The sequence below is a fragment of the Cyprinus carpio genome, chromosome A5 (genome assembly GCF_018340385.1).
Source record: "Cyprinus carpio isolate SPL01 chromosome A5, ASM1834038v1, whole genome shotgun sequence".
Classification (NCBI taxonomy): domain Eukaryota; kingdom Metazoa; phylum Chordata; class Actinopteri; order Cypriniformes; family Cyprinidae; genus Cyprinus; species Cyprinus carpio.
In genome coordinates, this window is record NC_056576.1 from 19,869,401 (window position 1) to 19,892,146 (window position 22,746).

A 22,746-nucleotide genomic window follows, 5' to 3' on the forward strand; every position below is an offset into this window, starting at 1 on the left:
TAGGTTTGCTGTGTAGGCCTAGAGCTAAAAATATTACAATTACAAACACACTATAACATTTTAAAATACTTCCATTTATGAAAAAAAAAAAAAACGAATGTAGGCCTAGTAATTGATGTCATAAATACACAAGCCTGATTTTTGTTTTAATTATCGTACAAAAAAAATTACAATCACGCCTGAAAAAACCAACAACACTGAAGTGAATGTAAACTAGATTTGGCCCAGGCTCTGTCATTTTTGATTGGCCCAGACTCTGTAATTTTTAATTCCTGCTAAGAACGAACCGAAATGAAAACATTTAGCTTTTAATCTGTGTATTTAACAGCCTAGGAGACCTTCCCAGGGCAGTACCCTGCCTCACAGACTAAAATCAGGGCGCCCAATATTTGTTTATTTTTTGAAAGAAGCCTCTTATTAAGGCTGCCTTTATTTGATTAAACACAGCAATATTGTGAAATATTAGTATAATTTAAAGTAACTGTTTTATATTTAAAAATATTCTGAAAAGTAATTTATTCCTGTGATGACAAAGCTGAATTTTCAGCAGCAATTACTGCAGTCTTTAGAGTCACATGATCCTTCAGAAATCTTTCTAATGCTGATGCTCAAGAAATATTTGTCTTTTTTTCAGGATTCTTTGGTGATTGAAAATTCAAAAAGAAAGCATTTTCAATAGAAATCTTTTGAAATATTATAATTGTCTTCACTTTTGATTTTGATCAAATAAATGTGTCCTTGGTAAATATAAGTATTAATTTATTTTACCAAAAAAAAAAGACCTCAAACTTTTGAAAGGTAGTGTATCTGCATCTCTTCATTCTCTCTTCTTGTTATTCACCTCTTTGGCTCATTTCAATTTTACATTTCATTAGTCTTTTCGCTCAGTATACACAAACACCAGTACACACCAGTACAACCCCCACACATACACACTATGACTGTGGGTGTATTCTTTCCTAGTTTCAACAGTCTCTTGAGCAACAGAAAGTGGGACAGTTATGAAGAACTAATAGCCTGACAGACTGCATACACCCTCTTTCGCCTCAAGCAATTTCCTCTCTAAAACTTTCTCTTTATATCTCTCTCATTCTATCAACAGCCTCTATGATGTCACTGATAAAGTACACTCAGATATGCCCATGCACACTCAATGAATGCTGGAATGGGGCACAGAGAAACCATCTGTGCTGCTGCCACAACTGAAGAAACTGTCTTTCCTATTGTTTCTCTCTCACATTCACACGTCCACAAAAAAAAACATGTAATATTCTGCAGTTCTGTGAGATGTTCATATTTAAATATAGACAAATTACTTCAGAATGTGCTACTGCATGTAGATACTGTAGATAGATATGCATGCAGATGTTATTGATCTCTGAGGAAAAGCTCAGGAATGGACAAGCTCCGTAGTCAGCAGGATTCAATCTGGGAGACGGTGGTTACACAATCTCAAAACCCAGAGTAATCATAATAACGACCCTCAGCATCACCATCAGAATCATATCGTTATCACCATATCAATCTCACTAAGAGCTTTAACAATGCGTTTCATCATTTTAAGCAGCTAAATATGACAGTAACTTTGAGCCTCTTGTTGTAAAGGACCTCAATAAAGACAGCAGTATATCTTCATGTCATTACTGAACCAGGCAGTGGATTAGTGCCACAGTACATGGTTGGAGAGATTAGATGCATAAAATTTCATATGATATCAAAAGTTTATTTGACTTTTTTCTGATTTTAGCCTACCCCAATCTGGGTTTTAAAACTGGATTTAAAATGGAGAGAAAAGCAAAGCAGACCTCAATATTCAGGTTACTTGTCAATGGACATGACAATCCAACGTCACATCTTCTCTTTGTGGAGGCCGTTCTTTCCCATGTGTCTTCAGAAGGTCCATATTACCACAAACTCACACAAACTAATGTGCATGTGTGTTAATGTGACTCACCGTCCAGCCACCTCCGTCCGTGCTCATATCACAGTAGACCTGAAAGCCGGCGGGGTAATGAGTGGGAAAAACAGAGTAGATGCCATCTTCCCTCTGACCGCTAGCATATATATCACTACAGTCCCGTGGACGAGAGCCTAAAGAGAGAGAGAGAGAGAGAGTCAAACACAAACCACAAAGACTAGATCACCAGACAGTTACAAGATAGCAAATAGCTAAATAGCTAAAATACCCTTACCAAAAAGTAGTATACTTCAAGTTTATTTTATTAAGTATACTTAAGTATAGTTCAAGTATATTTTTAAGTATTATTTATGTAGCAAGTATACAAATATCAGTGTTCTAGTAGTATACTTGTAAGTGTACTGTTTCAATACTCCTTGGGACTAAATTGGCCCACTTTCTATATATAAATACTTTTAAGGGGTTAGTTCAGCTAAACCTCCGTTCATCTTCGGAACACCTTAGATTTAGTCCGAGAGCTTTCAGTCCTCCATTGAGAATGTATGTACGGTATAGTGTCCACGTCCAAAAGGGTAATAAATACATCTTCAAAGTAGTCCATGTGACATCAGATAGAATTTTTTCATCGAAAATACATTTTGGTCCAAAAATATCAAAAAAGTACGACTTTATTCAGCATTGACCTTCTCTCCCGGGTCTGTTATAGAGCGCGTTGATTCACCTCACATCCGTTTCGCGAACGAATCACTCGATGTAACAGGATCTTCTTGAACCAGTCACCAAATCGAACTGAATCGTTTGAAACGGTTTTCGCTCAACAATAAGCATTAATCCACCAATGACTTAAGCTGTTAACTTTTTTAAAAATGGCTGACACTCCCTATGAGTTCAAATATCAATATCCCGGAGTAATTCATTTACTCCAAACAGTACACTTCTAGTAGTCAAGAATATCGGTTTTCGGATCACCGGTAGTGATACTCTGTTCTTCTTTCTTTCGGAATATAAACCGGGTTCACCAGTTCTTTTGCGCTCGACGTAATGACTCCATTGGCGATGATTGCCCTTGATTCAAGCCTTCGGTTTACCCGCCTTTAACATTAGTTAGAATCAATCACCAAAAGAAAAAGTTCAGTTCAGAAGTCTGAATCACATGCGCAGTATCATCAGCTCCTCGGTTCTCGAATCGGACGCGTACAGAAAACTTGAGTCAATGTTTCGTTCGTTTATCTGGCTCGGTTCAGTCAGTGTACTGTTTGAGTAAATGAATTACTCCGGGATATTGGTTTAAACTCAGAGGGAGTCTTGTCAGCCATGTTGATAACAGCTAGTCATTGTGGATTAATGCTTATTGTTGACGCGAACCGTTTTCAAAAACGTTCGATTTGGTGAACTGGTTCAAGAAGAGTTTACAATCGAGTGATTCGTTCACGAACCGGATGTGGGAGGTGAATGGCTCATAACAGACCCGGGATGAAGTCAATGCTTAAGTAGTTTTTGATACTGACCAATGCTTCAAAAAACTAAAATGTCACATGAACTTATAGGTATACCCTGATAGTACATACAATTCTCAATGGAGGGACTGAAAGCTACTATCTAAATATCTAAACTGTGTGAACGGACCGGGTTTGGAACGACATGAGGGGGAGTCATAAGTAATTTAATCGGTAACCCTATACTAGTGTACACAGTTAAAACTTTGAGTACACAACTAGTATGTTTGTAGTTTTTTATACTGCAAGTATACTACATAAGTTTTCTTTAAGTGAACTTTACATCATAACTTTAAGTAAACTACTATGTCCCTATTTAGGTTTTAATTTGTATTATATTTTGTTATATGAATATCTGAACATACAAAACATCCAAAGAAAGAACAGGGTATCTGCTTGTAAACAAAAACATTTTATTCTAGCTTCATGCATTATTTTTCTAAACACTTTAATGTGGGTAAGTTTCATAAAAAATAAATAACATTTTGAAAAAATGCTGAAAAAAAAGCTGAAAAAAAAAGCTGAAAAAAGGCTATGAATTGGATTCAGAAAGATAATCAAAACGTAGATGGAGTCGATCAACACCCCAAAGCTTGACTGTAATTATTACCTCTTCATCGGTTGACATTTTATTCCATAACGTTTCAGTTTTGATGCTGTTTCATGTCAGATGATCGTGTTACATTCCATGTAATAGTATTTGTTGTTTCTTTTTCTTCTTCACTCGTGTTTTTTTGGAAATTCTGTACAGAAGATGTGTACTAGCGCCTTCTACAGTATAGCAATGAAAACACAGATTTTAGGAGCACAAGTATAGCTCAAATTTATTTAGACTTTTTGTAAGTATAAGTAAAGTATACTTAAATGTCATTTTAAGTAAATTTCTGAGAAGTACATAAAGCCCATTTCTGAGAAGTACATAAAAAGTAAACTAAATGCATACTTTCCTATTTTTAGTTTAAAAGAAGTATACTAATAGCACACTTGAATATACTTCTTTTTCGTAAGGGTAGGCCAAGGCTAATTTAATGACCAAAGGGATATTGCTATTGGTTAGCCAACATGACTTTGCACAGGTTTTTCCAAGGCAGCTTGTGCTTCTCAGTTTACTGGTCTTTGTTCCTAAAAGAGCGATCCTGTACCCTGATTATAGAACACACTCTCCCTTTCACTGACACACACTTGCATAAAAGTGTCTGCTCCATTCTGAGGTTCATTACAAGCCACACCTGTGGCTCCAGCCGAGACATCAGGGCCTTAAAAGTAAAGTGGTAAAATGCTTTCAGACACATTAGGCCTCCCAAGAGCACAATTTAAGCACAGACACTTTCTTTCAGCTTCCAGCGACTAGTCTAATGAGAATTCAGATCAGCAGGGCCACAAAAAGAAGACAATAGTTATGTGTGATTTTTAAACACAGTTTTTCATGAAATTGTCTGAAGTTCTTTGAATTGAGAATCAGTGAGTCAACAATGAGGAGAAGGACCAGAGCACCTCTGCTTGGGGGACCAAAGTGCTTGTGATTCTAAGTTGATGTCAGAGTGCATGATCTACATCTGAATCTTAGCTCACTGGACCATGGAACTTTCAAAGCCAATCACCTGAGTGAAAAATGCCATGTGGCTAATCACTCTGGAGCCACAGGAAATAGTAAGAGCAGTATCCTACTATGCTATTCAGAATCCAACTCTTCAATAACAACAATGATTAGCTTTAATTTCAAAAGCATGATAGGGAAAAAAGTCAATTTCACATCTTTATAAGCTTCCAAAAAAGAAATATTAGCAATACATATATTGCATGCAAATCAAACATATTTTTGAAGAGGGCGATGTCAGAAGAGAAAGATGTCAGCAAAAATCTTGACTGCTTTGGAAGAAGAAAGGGATGGATGGAAGCTTGGAGGGATGAGGGACACATGAATTAACAATAAAACATACATTGCCATTAAAAAGTCTGGGGTTAGTAAGATAAAAAAAAAAAAAAAAAAAAAAAAAAACTAATGCATTAAATTGATAAATTTAGGATGCATTAAATTGATAATTTGGGGTGAATTAAATTGATTTTATATTGTTACAATATATATATATATATATATATATATATATATATATATATATATATATATATATATATATATTTCAAATAAATGCTGATTTTATTATTTGATGAACATCATGTTTTTTCACAAACATATTGAACAGAACAAATGTTTTCAACACTGAAAATATTAAGAAATTTTTCTTGAGCAGCAAATCAGCATATTAAAATGATTTCTGAAGGATTGTGTGACACTGAATACTGGAGTAATGTCTGCTGAAAAAAATAGCTTTGTCATCACAGTAATACATTGCATTTTAAAATGTATTTACACAGAAAAAATATTTTATGTTGCAATAATAGTTTACAATATTACTATTTAACTGTAGTTTTGCTCAAGTAAATGCAGACTTCCTCAGAAAATGCAGCAAGCAGAGAGAGAGAGAGAGAGAGAGAGAGAGAGAGAGAGAGAGAGAGAGAGAGAGAGAGAGAGAGAGAGACATTTAAAAAAAATTCCAAACAACCCCAAACTTTTAAAAAGTGTATAGTGGATCAAATGGACAGTGGACACAGAGGTAAAACCCCACACATAAGCAAAAGAAATGGATCCCCTACCATTAGCACAGCCTTTAAGGCGAACTCCTCTGACTGGCGCCCTCTGCAGGTCAGCCTTCACCCTGGCTTTCAGACCTCCAGTTTCCTTCTGCATGGCATTTAGAGCATCGCTCACAGAGTTGACAACCTTCACCATGTTAATCTGGCTCTCGGAGAGCAGCTGCAACACATACACAAACAAGAACTATTACACAGACAGAACAAAATAAAAAGAAATCCTGCAGGCAACAGTGCAGTGAGTCCGATCAATGTGGTTGATCTGCAACTTATTATATATTTACTGACTTTAAGTATAAATTTCAATAACTTCTTTTGTGCTCTACAGATGAAAGTCTGGTACAGGTCTGGAACGACAGTGATCACTTTTTGGTCCCCATCTATACCTATATTTAGTGTTTAGTATCTTAAGATAAAATTGCATAAGGCTCCACAGCCCAAAAATATATCAGCCATTGTGGATAATCTCTTTTATACTGAATGGTGAAAAATGTTCGATTATAGCTCTGCAGCAGAAACAGAAAACATCTCTAGGTTACATATGTATGTAACCACGGTTCAACGAGTGGAATGGAACACTGCATCAGAAACGCTTTGGGAACGCCTCTGCATGACAGTGTCCTGAAGCATGTGTGAAATCAGTCCAATGGAATGGCGACATCGCAGGCGGGGTGATGGAGACCAGGAAGCTTAAAAGCACATCCACAGCAAACAGCAAGCCACTCACAGAGATGCAGGACGTATGGCAAACAGATGCAGCATCGTGTTCCCCTCTGGGAACCATGGTTACATAAGTAATCTAGATTGTAAAATCTAACAAATGTGAATGGAAAGGACCAGCCTGCCACATCTTGCAGGGAAAAGCCTGAGAAAAGGCTTTAGAAGCTGCCATACTTCTCCTGGTCCAGATGCAGAAAGCCTCAAAGCACCACAAAGGAAATATGTTACCAACAGGTTTCTTCCCACTGAATGACCACCCAAAGGGCATTGAAAGCAGCTATGGCCATCACATACACCTTTATTGTGGAGGGGGTCAACCCTGTGGAGAACTATCCATGCAAGTACTCCAGAACTGAACCAACCAGGCAGTTAACAGGGACCAGCTGATGATTTCTGCACCATGAAGTGAACACAACCCACTTCAAGGAGATAAGTTTCCTTTTGGAGGTAACTCTGGAGTGGAGTATGGTCTCAACAATCTCAGTTGAGGGCCCAAAGTCTATGAGTTGGGGCCCATCAGAGGCCAAACCCACAATTCCAGGCAGGGATGAAAGATTCCATCCCCTGACCAAGTCAAAGGGTCCCTCCTGACTGAAATCTCCTAGGGTGAGCTGTTGAGAAGGGACATTAGGTCCGAGAGCCAATCTCGGGCTGGCAGGTATGGGGATTGTTTTGTTAGAAGGGAGGTGTCATGGATGTCTCTCTCCAGAACTCCTAGGAGCAGAGCAATCGGGGAAAAGGCATACAGATGGAGCCTCAACTGCATCTGTACCATGGTAACTAATTTGAGAGGAGCTGGATGTGAGAGGGAGACCCAGAGTGGATAGTGTTAAGTCTCAAGATGCACACAGATCCACCGCCTGCTCCACCACATCAGGGTGGGGCTTCCATTCCCTGGGCCTCCATTCAGGTGCCCAGGGATGTAGACTGCTCTGAGTGAGAGGAGTTTTCCCTGAGCCCTCAGGAGGATCTGGTGTGTCAACTTGTATAGTTGGCACAAGCACAGACCCCCCCTGGCGGTTGATGTAGGAGACAAGCACAGGATGGCTCCTCGGGTCTGAAAGGAAGTGTTTCAGTGGACAAAACATGGCCAGAATCTCCAGGCAATTTATGTGCCACATGAGATGGTGGCCTTCCCACAGACCCGGTGCAGAGTGGCCACTCATGACCACTCCCCAGGCCGTGAGGGAGTTGTCTGTCATTAGTGTTACATGACGACAAGAAGCCCCCAACACCGGGCCTTATGACAGGAACCAAGGCTTCCTCCACATGTCTAAGGCATGTAAGCATCACCAAGTGAACCTTGTGTACAACAGGCCAATATCATGTTGGACGCTGCTGCCATCAGACCCAACAGTCTCTGGAACTGTATTACAGTGAGTGACTGGCCTAGCCTCACACTGTTCACCGCTGTGGGAATAAAAAAACACAAACAGGAGACAAATGTGCCTGCATCGTTGTTGAAACCCATACAACACAGAGAAAAGTAGTTTTCTGTAATGGAGAATTCAACCTATCATTGATGTAATTCATTACGTGGATGCCCTGGAGGCACAGAGGAGTCAGAATTGCATCCACGCACTGGTGAAAGTGTGGGGTGACAGTGCTAGGCTGAAAGGAAGAACCCGAATATTGTCAGCAGTAATAAACGTCAGCATCTTGAATGTGAATGTTTGACAAAACGATTCAGTCTGCACAGACTTAGAATCAGACACGACCCCCCATCCTTCTATGGAACGATGAAGTACCAGATGTAGAACCTGGACACCTAATTGTGAGGTGGAACACATTCTGTGGCCTCCTTGCTCACAAGAGTAAGTACTTCCTGTTTCATTAGCAGAGCATGACCGTGACACACCATCTGCACGACCTATTAAGACAAACTGCAAAGCGTGCTTCTGTGCCCCAAGAGAGCACTGCATTTAAAGGATGAGGGAGGAGAATGGGTGGGGCCCATCTCCAATCCCTAAATTAATATAGACATCTCAGCTTCTCAAAGCCAGAAGACTATTTCATTATTTAATTCCTCAGAATTAAATGCAGCCAAACAACCAGACAAGTGAAACACAGTCTTGGTGTTAAGCTGAATATTATAATAATATATGCAATTTAAAAGAATCATGGGTAATAGGTTGCAAACACATTAATATGTTTGTACACAATTGTAAGAAAGAGAGAGAGAAAGGGAATCTCCCATCTGCTCAAAGTTTCCACCAGCATTATTTTGTTGCAAACCCATAATACTCATATCTATATCGCATAAGACTTTCTTCCCTTGAGAAGAAACACCAACGAGAGCAGAGCGAAACATTCCAGACATTCCAGCACACTAGTACACATCTGGAATTTTATGAATGAACACAGCCAGCTCCCTCAAGAGCTGACTTTACATGCTCCGCTCCCAAGCAAACCACACATAAATCATGTGCATCCCCACCCCGATGTGGTGAGAGCAGATAGAAACATGCTATCTAAATGCAGTCTGCTAATATGCCAGAGATTGAGGTGTTGAGTCCTCAATCTCTTCTTTATCAATGCTATCAATGTCCTCTTTATCAATGCTATCAACCCTGAGGGAGGGCACTAGATCCTGGGGTGAAGGCAGAGGAAGGGCGAGTATCATCTCCAACCCCTGCGCGAGATCCATATGCGATCCCCACAATCTCAATCACCGCCATGCCTCAGCAACAGCTGGACTGGATCCACAATGACCACAAACATGGACACACTCCTCGAAGTGTGCCCAGCAGAAGCAGAGAGTTCGCAGCAAGAGCACAATGCAAGTGTTAAGGCAGGTGGAAAACGTTCTCAGCTGGAGCATGATGCAAACAAACAACACAACGGTCATGTGTATTCACATCTATAATGTCTATTGGTAGTAGAGAAGAACACACCGCCTAAAGTGCTGCCTGTTTTTCTTGCTTGTCATATATTGTTGTTATTGTGCACTGGCACTGACAAACAACAGATATTTCAGACTGACACACAGAGCTTTCTGAAGACACAGAAGCTAATGCTGTTTGTTTCGAATGTGCTTTTAAGCTTTCTGGTCTCTACGCAGGGGCGTCACTAGGCCCTTTTTTAACTTCTGCCCAGCCCCCGTAAAAAATTATTTGATTAATTAATTTGTGATCGCTTCAGTCCCCTTTAAAAACTCATTTGAAATGGCCACAAGCTGCGTCAAGTTTCGGCTCCTCTCCTGATCTGAGTCTGCATGGATTCAGCTCGTTTTTCAATCCGCAGGGGCGCAGAGCAGAGCGAACATCAGAGAGTACAAGGTGTGTGTGTGCATTTATTGATAGATTGCTAAGATATGACATCTGCATTGGTGCAGTTCTTGTAATTGCAGTTTACATAATGTTACTGGACCAATACATGGTTCGGTTTATCATCCAATACTAATACGTCTTCGCTTCATTCACCTTCAGCCCTTATCACAGTGTGATAGTTGTTTTTTCTTCCAACAAAAATGAAGCGATTAACAGCTGTGAAAACATACTTTAGAAAATGATCTTGATTTATTTTAATTTACTTTTTAAAATTTAAAACATATTATTGTGTATTTCGGCATTACATTATGCAGCCATGCACAGAAATGATTAAAGACACACATCATTTTCTGAAAGCACTAAATGGCACAGAGAGAGAAACATCATGTGGAGTTATTTTGTTTTGTATTATTAAATATAATTTTGTATTAAGTTATAATGAATCATTCGTGTATCATGATACATATAGTAGAGTCAGAGACGAGTAGAGTAAAGGGATTTGTGATTTTTTTTTAAGTAATTGATTTATAGAAGTGATATGATAATTCATGTTGTTATTTTTAATAAATAGAAATAAATATAGAACAGATTAAACATATTGCTAATAGACAATTACATTAATACATATCTTAATGAATATTAGCTGGTTAGTTAAATGATTTGAAATGAAATAAATTTTCAGGGGGTGAGATGATGTATAACCAACCGTATTGTTGATTATAAAGGTAAAAAAAACAAACAAATAAAATATATATATATATTTCATTGTACATGGATATACAACATTTTTTCTTGTCGTGCGGGAGTAGGTCTGCAAATGAGCAAGTCAGGTGAGAATAGAACGTAGACAGCCTCTCACACACAATACCACTGTGTTTCCAAGATTCATTGCAGTCATTGAACCCTTATGTTGTTTTAATTGTCTGCCAATTTCCACGTACATTTCATAAGAAAAAGCAGTGGTATCATCAAAGGATAAACATGAATGTCCTAATAATGAATCAGGAAGTCTTCATTGAAAAAAAAAATCTACATTCCCAACTCAAAATTTTCTAGTGACTGGTCACATCTAAATTATTAAACTTTTTTTTACAGTGTTGTATATGGCTCAGTCAGTACTCCTACTCCCATATATGAAATACAGGGAATACAATGGAATAGTGGATTACAATAAGGTTAGTAGTATACAACCCTACCGTAATAGTCAAATAATATTTTTTTAATTCATACCCTTATTGGGGGCTGAGCCCCCCTAAAATGAAAATCCTAGAAACGCCCCTGTCTCTACGTCACCCCACCCATGGCTGTGACATCTCCCCATTCCATTGGACTGATTTCACACATTTCAGGACACGGTCACACAGAGGCATTCCCAAAGCTTTTCTGATGCAGCACGAGTTCCCTGAAGGGGAACAAATCTTGTGCCAAGTGTAGATCTGTGTTTGATGGCTTTAACTCATGGGAACTCTATAGGTTTATTTCCTGGACATATAGAAAGCTTTGAACCATTGATGTGAGTCCTTATTGTCCTGTGAAAAAAAAAAAAAAATCCCTTGTAGCCCATGAGAAGGCAAAATCAGTCTGGGAGACAGGTTCCATAAGGCTTGCTTTCATTTCAAATCAAATGCTTGACATGCAATAGAGCTGTAAAGGTCTTTGTGCCAGATTTATGGTGTTATTTTCTGCTTGAGGAATTGAGCTCAATCTGCTATTGCTTGTTTAGCTAGAAATAAGACTATTGAAAGAAACACACAGACTGACATACATATGTGTGCCTTTTGCCAATAAACTTAAGAGATTTGACCCATTTTAGATGGAAAACCCTATATGTTCCTGTTATGCATATGAGCTTGTGCTTGTTTCATTGTTTGTGAGGCACATTCAACATAATGGGTGTCCTGTGCTCACCTGCACCTCAACAAGCTGTCCTACAGTGATCATTAAAGGACAAGTACACATTTGATCAGGACACATGCTGTCTACATATACATGCTGTAACTGATGAGCTATGAACATAAACTATAAAACTATACTACATTTCACACATAAAGTTTTCCCTCCCTCCATAGATTTTAGGCAGATTTTTGAATGAATTAGACCAGGTTAAATCAACCTGATTATTGTTTCAAATAAATGCTGTTCTTCTGAACTTTCTATTCCTAAAAAAAAATAAATAAATTATTATCTTGTTTATAATAATGTTGTGTTTTTGTATAATAATAAATAAATAAATCAATCAATCATGATTTCTAAAATGTTCCATTTTTTTTCCAAAACAAAATATGAAATTAGCATAATCACAAACTAAACAAAATTTTGAATAATCCACAGTGTCAATGAATTCGATATTATTACTGAGTGTGGGATCGGTCTAATTTTTAAAAATGCTTTTGAAATAGGTCTCTTAAGCTTACCAAGGCTGCATATATATAATTGAAATATTTTTTAACAATTTAAAATATCAGTTTTCTACTACAAATGCCATATATTTTAAAATGTAATTTATTCCTGTGATGTAAAGCTGAATTTTCAGCAGGCGTTACTCTTCAGTGTCACATTCAGAAATCATTCTAATATGCTGATTTAGAGCTCATGAAACATTTCTTATTATTATCAATATTGAAAACAGCTGAACTTTTTTGTGAAAACCATGATATTCTTCAAATAATTCTGAAAAAAAAAAGTTCAAAAGAACAGCATTTATTTGCAAATTACTATCATATTAGCTGTTTATTAGTACTTATAAAGCACATATTAATGCCTTATTCTGAATGACCATATTTTATATCCCTTTATCCACCACATACCTAAACATAACTTCCTTAATAAGCAGTAAATTAGGAGTTTATTGAGGGAAAACTCTTAATGAATATGTTCCCAATTCTAAAGTGTTTCCAAAAATATCCTCAATGTTGAAAACAGTTGTGCTGCTTACCTTTTTTATGTGGACACGATAATTTAATCATTTCCAGGGAAAGAAAGTTCAGAAGACCAGCCATCAAACTTTTGAATGGTTGTGTTTGTAAATTACTTTCCTGAGGCTCACATACAAGATTTATAAGGAATTCATGAAAGATTTAAGAATTTAACTACTAAAAAAATAAAAATAAAAAAATAAAATCAAAAATCAAAATAAAAAAATCAAAATAAAAAAATCATACTCATACTGATGACAATTTTTGAATTCTCGAGTCAACCAAACATGCACTTCTGTCTTGTGTCTTTTGGATACAGTGAGGCCAATTCCTTTCATGGGATAGGGAAACAGACAAGGCCATTACTAATACACTGTACCACACTGAATGATGTTCTGGACCCTTGACTATTAGCGCGCACACACACACACACACACACACACACACACACACACACACACACACACACACTAGTGCACTAAGAGTGTTTGCCCATAGTAAGTAACCTTTAGCTTAAGGGCTTTTCCAGGATTCTGTCAATGAGTTGATTGTAATACTGAGATGATTGACAGTTCAGAATTACTTCCTTTAATGGCAGAGTGTAAACAGAATAGTCGCTGAAGCTAACTAGAGCTAAAAGAGATTCGCACAAAGCTCAAGGCATTCATTCCTTGCCAATATTTTTCACTTTTATAGGTGATGCCATTTACTCTCTGAAATTCGAGGGGGAGGGGGAGTTTTATCGTGTTTGCGTCTGCATATCCTGCTGCTTCATGGAGCATATGTGCTAAAATGCTATCATGTTTAACCTTTAAATTTACCTCAGTTCATTATCAGAGCTGGTTTCACCACAAATTAACAATTAAACTGGCATTGCAATTTAATACAGCACTGGGTTTAATCTGTGACAAGGGAACTGTGTTTCATTTTTCATGTGAAGGGAGAAATTTACAGGTATAAGTTCCCTTAATTAATAAGGTTTGATAAATTTAGGTATAACACATTTTTAATTTTTTTCTACGGTAACCACACACCCTCTTCTGGCTCCTTTTCTTCACTCTTCAGTTGTGGTCCAAGTCTGTGCTAAGTGTTGCTATCTGTGCTCCTTTCCAGATTTCACAAATCCAGCTATTCATTCAAACTGTATCAAAGCTCAACCAAAAAAATTAAATAAAAAATGAAACAGAAGACCCCTCACAATCACACACACACACACACGTGCACACACAAACACAGGTCACCACTGCTGTCTAAAAGTCATCAGAAAAGGACAGATTATTTTCTATTCAGGGGGGATTTTGCTAACACCTTTCTCTGTTGCACAGGTGTTTGGTAGTGATAAACAACTCTCTTTCACTCCTGCCCGCTGCGTGTTTGTCCATGTGTGTGCATCCGTTTGTGTATGTGTGTTTTTTGACAGATTTGGTGTGTAGTAGCTTGTCAGTAACTCGTGGTTTGAGAGAGATGGTGTTAATCCTAAACCTTAAGTCTTCATAATTCAGATTAAAGTCAGGCTTTAACTCGGTAATTCACTTAACACAGGAAAACAGGCAACATCTGCTGTTCCCCAGCCCTGAAACTGTAGCCTACAGAGAAAGAAGTGATATAGCAGTTGACATCCAGTGTATCAATGTCCTCATATCAGCTTTCTCCGTCCTCAGCTGGCAATAACACAATGTATGTGACACTATTTATAACACTAGAACTGTGTATAATGCAGTACAAGTACAATATGTTACAGGATGCCAGTGTGAAAGCCAACATACTCATAAAATGCCCAGGAGCAGCAGAAAATCCAACCTATAAAGAACCATGCAGGACAAGGTAAATTACAATATATTGCAAATAAACAATCAGTGGCACTCTAGCACATGGTGGACATTAAAACCAAATAAAGGTGTCTTACAAAGTCAAATAAATAATGCTCTGAGTATAAAATAAATAAATAAAAGCCTAAAATATAATATGCAGCTTTGCCCCTAGAAGCTTCGCTTCTGTGTATATTAAATGCAGCATCAGAGCAGCCTTAGAATGTGGAATTGTCATGATGGAGTATATTTAATCACTTAATATGTAAACTTTTATTTTTGTGTAATTATCATTCCATGTTTCTGTTCTTGATTATAATGTATTACACTGTTAATTTAAATCACCTTTAAGATAAATAAATTCCATGTATTCCTCATACATCTTGTAAGCATCAGCAATGTAATTTTCATGCACTATTGATCAAAAGAATTACAATGAAAAAAATAAAATTAAGAAAAAAAGATTAATTTGCTATCACTGGAATAAATTTTAACATTATAATAAAATTGAAAACTTTTATTTTAAGTTATAATAATATTTCATAATATTGTGTTTTTAAGGGGCTTTTCTGTATTTATTTTTGATCAAATAAATGAAACTTTGGTGAGCGCATGTGTGTAATCCTGCTGACACAGCAGCCAGCGTTCTGATATAGCATGCGCTACAGCTTGTTTTCAAGCAGACAAATGCACACACAAACATCATGGTACCATGGTACTCTTATGAATGGTGGTGGAGATTGATGCAAAAGAGAAAAAATGTTGAATAGAGTTGGTTTTTGTTTTCTTTATGCACAAAAAGTATTCTCGTAGCTTCATAAAATTTCGGTTGAACCACTGATGTCACATGGACTATTTTAACAATGTCCTTACTACCTTTCTGGGCTTTGAATGTGTCAGTTCCATTGCTGTCAATGCAGGGTCAGAAAGCAAATATCTTAATTTGTGTTCCGAAGATGAACGAATGGAATGACACGAGGGTAAGGGTTTAATGATAGAATTTTCATTTTTGTGTGAACTATCCCTTTAAATGTAAATACAACTTTCACTGATATACATAACTCTCCATATGCAGCTTCTGTGCCTTGAAACTTTGATTGAACGTTCTGATACACAAGGACTATTTCAGTGAAGATTAATCTCCATTACTAACTTCAGATCTCAAACTGGCTGGCAATGGTAATAAACATCTTCCACTGGGTCTCACATTGATGACAAAAGCATTTTGCAAATGAGCCACGGTTTGAAACAGCATAAAGATTGAGAACAGACCAGCAGGGTGGCAACTGAACTGAGGTTCAGACTCAAGGAAACATTACAAGCATAAACGCAGCATTATTCTACCTGAAACGTCATTTATTATGGATTCTGTGAATTTCCCAGAAGTTCAGTGGTTAGACAAAAGCTACCGCTGAGCTGAAATCACACCTGCTCAGTTCTCCTCATGTAGAGACTGTATTGTAACCATGATTTCCATCTTAAGTTGCACCAATCCTTCCATCTAAGTTAATGCACTTATAATATATTTAAAAAAAGAACTATTGAAATAAAACTACTTTAAAATAACTATTACTATGTCAAACAATTCCAGGCAAAGCAAATGGGTAGTTACTTTTGTAAAGAGTTGTGACAAACTACAGTGGGTATAGAAAAGAATCACAATAATCACATTTTGTTGCTTTGCAGCTTAAAATTAAGAAGGACACAGTTTTTGTTTTATCCAGTTGTATTTACAAGAGATGCACTGATCTGGATGCACTTGGCTGAAAACTGAAACAGAAAATGCTTAGTAATAATTATTTCTTAATTTATTAAATAATATAAAGTACTTTTGCAAAAAAAATTAATTTAACTAGATATTAATGATACTGAATTTAAAAAAACACAGGCCAATGAAATAACCACACTTTTACTGAAAGTAACACAATAAAATCGGATAGAAAATATATATCTTTATTTAGTTATCAAAAGAACCCCCTTTTTTTTTCTTGACTAATTATGCAAATAATGTATAGTCCTATAAAGCTATTATTATGAGAGCATGTGAGCCGAGCAAAGCGTCATGACAGAGTAGCTTCATTTTACCAGCATTGCCCAGTACAGTTGTACACCATGTCACAGCACAGTAGCACTATTGTCAACAGTAACAAGTATACTACATAGCAATTTCCTGTTGGCACGTTATTTGAATTTTTTAATTTGATGGTGACCGTTTTTGGACTCCAGTCTCCAAGTCATTTCACAGATTTTCAATGGGGTTTAAGACTGGGCTCTGACTAGGCTATGCAAGGACATTCACCCTTTTCTCCTTCAACCACTGTGTGCTCAGTTATGCTGTGTGCTTTGGGTCATTGTCATGTTGGAAAGTATACCTTCTTCCCATTGACAACTATCTGGCATAGGGCAGCAAAGTTTCCTCAAGAATTTCATGTTATTTTGCCCCATCCATTTTTCCTTCTATACTATCAGCTCCAGTCCCTGCTGCAGAGAAACACCACCATAACAGGATATCACCACCTCCATGCTTTACTGTAGGAATGCTGTTATTTGGATGGTGAGCTGTATTGGATTTCCACCAGACATAATTTTGTGTTGAGGCCAAATAATAAAATTTTAGTCTTATCTACCTCAGAAAACTTCAAGCTGCGTTTTGGGAAAGCTCAGTCATGACTGCGTGTGGCTTTTCTTGAGGAGTGTTTTTTTTTCTTTTTCTTTTTTTCTTGCAACCCTCCCATACAAGCCACATTTGTGGAGAATTTGTGATATTGCTGCACATGCACACAATGACCACTCTTTGTCATAAATTCCTGCAACTGCTTCAGCTTTGCTGTAGGCCTCCTGGTTGCCTCTCTGACCAGTTTCCTCCTGGCTTTTTCATCCAGTTTGGAGCGACGTCCTGATCCACAAAGGGGTCTGTGTTGTACCAACTATCTTCCACTTCTTAAAAATAGACTTCACTGTACTTATAGTCTTTGATAAAGCCTATGAATTTTTGCATCCATCTCTTGACTTGTGTCTGTCCACAACTTTATAGTGGAGATCTTTTGACAGTGCTTTGCCACCCATTGTTTGCTTCAGTTGCACTATCAAGGCATGAAAAGCTTGAGGAAAGCTCTTTTCATGCTGAGCTAATCACAATGACCACAGCTGAAGGTCAAATGGCTTTGTGTGCCACTGAAAAGTTCATTAGCTACACCGGATTGAATTTACAAGTCATTTTTAGGAGGGGGGTGATCCTTTTTCCAACTCCGTATTTTTTTTTTTTTTTTTTTTTTGTTGGTTGGTGTTATATCTTTCACTTGGATGTTATAGGTTGCACTGGTGTGTCTGGTTCCTTTTTTTATACCCACTGTATACATTGTAAAAAATTGCCTGGAATTTACAGGATTAAAGAGTATTATTTTAAAATAAATTACTGTAGTCAGAAATTTACTGTTAGATCAATGGATGATGGGTCATTTTTAGAATGCATACTAACAGAATGATACTAACATCAGAGTTATTTACTGCTCTCGTTTTACTGTGAATTCACATTATAAAGTTATTTTTAACTGTGCCACTGTGAAAAAAATGTAGTTGTTTACTACTGTAATTGTTTTGAGTCACCATAATAGTGATTAGTGTTTGACCCTGTGGGACCTTGTATACTCATATTCACATTTCTGATCTGGTCATGTCATAAAAGTGTGACAAATGGAAACATTTGTCAAAATGATGACAAGCTAGAATATGAAATAAGCTACTTGACTTTAAATTAATCAAACTATTCTTAGCATGAACATGAACATTTTATTTTAGCATTATTTAAGCATGAAGATTAACCCAACACTTATTTCATATTCATAACTGTTTGTGGATGGATCTTTTACAATAGTGAAGCAACTGCTGAGATACGTCTTTGAAAGATGTGACATCAATAGTCAATGTATAAAACACAAAAATGTAACACTCAACACATAAAAACAACACTTACAACATAAACCAACATTACAAAATAAACAACATAAACTGCTAAAAGTGAACCAAAAGCAAGTTTAATGGCACAAATAAAGCCAACACGAATTAAAAAAAAACTATACAGCATGATCGATTTATCCTGCATTGCATGCTGGGTGCCTTCATAATACATATGCACTGTAGAAACACCATATGATGCTGTTTGTTTTTCAAGAAAATTCTGAGAGTGCACAAGATAATTCCCACTGTGAAATTACAGTGAAATATACTGTAATTTAACTCTAAAAATTGTAACAGTTTACTACAGTGAAAACTATTCTGAATATCATTTAGCTTTTCTTTATTATTGGTAACACTTTATTTTAAGGTGTCCTTGTTACATGTTACATGTACTTACTATTAATAGTCAATGTATAAAACACAATAGTCTTCCACGGATGGCAGCCATGGTTTGTTGATCCTTGGTACTTGTACTCTTTGTTTGTTTGTCCTGTCTTAAGCAATATTTTTCTGATCAGCTTTACTAGGAACGAACTACTGGACATCAGAAATAGCACACCAAATAACTTTCTGCTGACATTTGAGCATCCAGATGTTTTACTGGACATTTTAGTCGGAGGAGCTGCGTTCCTATACAAGTGCTCCAGGTGACGCAAGTGAGGCAAGCACGCCGGCGCGCTCGTTAAACTCCGACAACATGGATTTAGGACGCCGCTGTCGAGCATTTATCTGGTGAATCTCTGCTCCCTAGCAAATAAATCAGACGAACTACGACTCCTCACACACACAAACAAGGATTTTTAAACCTGGCTGAACGGAGCAATTCCAGATGTTCAGAGCTGACCTCGTCGCCAAGTCATCGGGGAAAACGAGATGCGCTGGATTATGTTTTTATATCAATGAAGGCTAGTGTACAGATGTGACAGTTTTAAAGAAGATGTGCTGAAAAAGTTCAACCTGCCACAGGCACAGATGACACAGTTTCACTTCGCTATTATTGAGTCTGTTCTGTGCTCTTCTATAACTGTCTGGTTTGGGTCAGCCAGCAAATCAAATTTAAGAAGACTGCAACGGACTGTTAGGACCACAGAAAGGATCATTGGTGTGCACCTGCCCAGTCTTCAGGACTTGTAGAACTCCAGAGTGAAGAAACGGGCAGGTAACATAATCAAAGACCCCTCTCACCCCGGACACAACCTGTTTGCACTTCTCCCCTCAGGCAGACGCTACAGATCTCTGTGCACTAGAACATCTAGACATAAAAAAAAATCTCCCCCATGCCATCTCCAGCTTAAACAGCTAACATATGAATCATTATCTGTGTTCTGTAATTCTGTGTTCTGTAACTCATTTCCATAAATCATTCTACATCTTTAATTATTGCCTTCTCAAGTATTATGTAAATACATATGCATATCTCTATTATTTATACAGTTCTACAAAGAGTAAAAATGCACAAATCTGTACATAAATCAATCTACTGTTCCAGATTCTTTCATATTATTTATTGCTAAGTCTTGTTAAATTTTTTTTTTTTTGTTCTCATGTCAGATGTGTATGTATGCATGTATGTATGTATGTACCAGGATCACCTTTAAAAAAAACATAACAAATTCCTTGTGTGTTTGCGCACACCTGGCGAATAAAGCTGATTCTGATTCATCTGATTCTGATTACAATAACAATAAATTAAGCATAATTACATGCAAGTTACCCTAAGCCAAACCCTAATCATAACTCTAAACATACAGTAAGTTAATTAATATTACTCAGTACTTAAATTACACTAACTAGGAAACCTTAAAATAAAGCGCAACCTTATTATTATTATTAGTGGAAAGTCTTTTGTGGTGATTTGTTAATTTATTGATTTAGTTTATTTAAGTTGATTTATGTTTGTTATTTAGATTATATGTTGAAGGTATTGGGGTGATTAAAAATGGTGAAAAACTCCTGGAATAGAACCAAAGTCATGTCAACAACCCACATGCATGTTATATTTAACTGAAGATACAGCTGTTCTGCATATGTGTGCATGTGCATGCCATTACCTGTATTAGTCTGCTCTGTTCAGTCTGCAGTGTATTCAGGTCCTGTCCCAGGTTGCTTTGTCCTCTTCTGAGAGATTCATAGTCCATCTTCAGCTGTCCCGCATGGGCAGACAGCTTAGCAACTTCCTCTGCCAAGTTGACCAATAGCGCTCGATCCTGACCTTTGACGGACTTGAGATCCGTATCGTGGTCTGTGAGTGAGTGCAGCAAAGATGTCTGCACACCTTCCAGCCGCAGGAAATTACTGTTATAATCAGGGCAGTTGGGGTCGATGAAGATATTGATGCGTGATCCATCACCCCTCTCGACTGTCACTAAAGCATTGGCTTCGTCTTGATTGGTGCTAATATGAGGCGGGCCATCCGACATGGGGGGAGCCTGGTAGTGGTTCATAAGAAGAATGGTTCCCGTCACTGTGACTGCGAGCAGAACGGCCACGAAGAGAAGGATGGTACATAGCAGATAACTACAACTCATCCTCTGCAGACAGACAGAGATGGAGGAAAAAAGACAGAGAGACAAAGAGAGTTAAAGCCATCATAACATCATAATCATCATTACCATTTCTGCAGAACAAAAATTGTTTTTTAAAGCCCTTCGGGGATAATACTGCAGTCTGACACAACTGCAGGAAAGACAAAGATGAAGGTGTTTCTCACCCTGCGCTCGTCTCCTTTCACAACTTAGAATGAGAATCATCTGTTTGCTCTAATAATGCTAATTTCTTAGTTACATTCCTCTTTTCTTGCAAACACACAAACAACCCTGTCTTCCCCTCTCAGCTCTTCTCTGTATATATGAATCCGATTATATGCTGAAGAATGTCTGTAAAGTAATTTAAGTCTGAGAAAAGGGCTATGGAAAAATGTAAGGATGTATTTTTTGTATGAATAATCAAATAAGTATAAAATTGTAACATTTCTATGGACACTGCAACGGTCGTAATATGACGGCACACTCTGCCGTGTCATAATTCAACAAAACTGAGCATATAATACATCAGAAAGTAAAATTATGCAATCTACTGGACTTTACGGTAATCTTGCAGATTTTTTTTTTTTTTTTGTATTATTCAGATAAAAGGTGACACGGTGATGAATCAGTGTTTTATTAGTCACACGTCTTCATGCGATATGAATTCGCAAAGCAAAAGTTCACCAAACTTGAACTTTGGAACACATCAAAATGCACATAATCTTGCATTTCCTGCCTCCCACAATCACACTGGCATTGGCAAGTCAATGGATTAAAAGGTGTTGTGTGACCACACATTAAGAATTAAGCTTTGTTTGGTAATCATCGGTCCTTCATCAGAGAAATGCCTCACAAAACTGAATCTCAGAACCAGACATAGATACCATGTTGTTATGTTTGAGTATGTGCTGACTATGTGCATTATCCATTCACTCCACTACCCATTTTGCACAGTTAAACTCAGCTCTCTATCTCTGGTGTTCCCTTTAAAGGGACATAATTCAAACAGTTTGAGTTTACCATCCAAACAAACAGGTGTATGTGAAGTCTGGACATGTGTGTGTGCGTGCATGGGTACACTCGCAGTGGAGGTATGCTCTCTGTGTAAAATATTTAATTCCCTGAATAGGGTGTATACATGTTGTCTTTTTCCCCCACAAGCCTTGCTGTTCATAAATATGCTAAACAGACATGCTGGCATTGGCCTATACTTATGGGTGGTTAATGGCTTGCTTTACGAGTTGATTTTAACGATCAACAAAATTTCGGGGAAGCACTTCAGTGAAGAGTTTACTCCGAGAGACCACAGATCTTCCCTCCTCCATCTCTGAGGGCTGGTGGAACATGTCAAGGCACTAGATGCGAGAAGCTTCTGGTATGATTTAAATAGGATCAAACCACACTTTAATTTTCTAGTAGAATTACTTCTGACACAGGTATACAGGTCCTTCTCAAAAAATTAGCATATTGTGATAAAAGTTCATTA

General features: G+C 37.4%; 1 protein-coding gene across 2 annotated transcripts in view; it reads right to left on the reverse strand.

Moving 5' to 3' along the window:
• Positions 1-22,746, reverse strand: part of LOC109070369 (fibrinogen C domain-containing protein 1-like) — a 98,313-nt gene that overhangs the window by 39,271 nt on the left and 36,296 nt on the right. For both annotated transcript variants that reach the window (XM_042756343.1, XM_042756344.1), the window contains 3 exons: positions 20,787-21,266; positions 6,070-6,229; positions 1,955-2,091 (listed from right to left, as the gene is read on the reverse strand). In XM_042756343.1, coding sequence (XP_042612277.1) covers positions 1,955-2,091; positions 6,070-6,229; positions 20,787-21,266 — 777 coding nt within the window. The remainder of the gene's footprint in view (positions 1-1,954; positions 2,092-6,069; positions 6,230-20,786; positions 21,267-22,746) is intronic.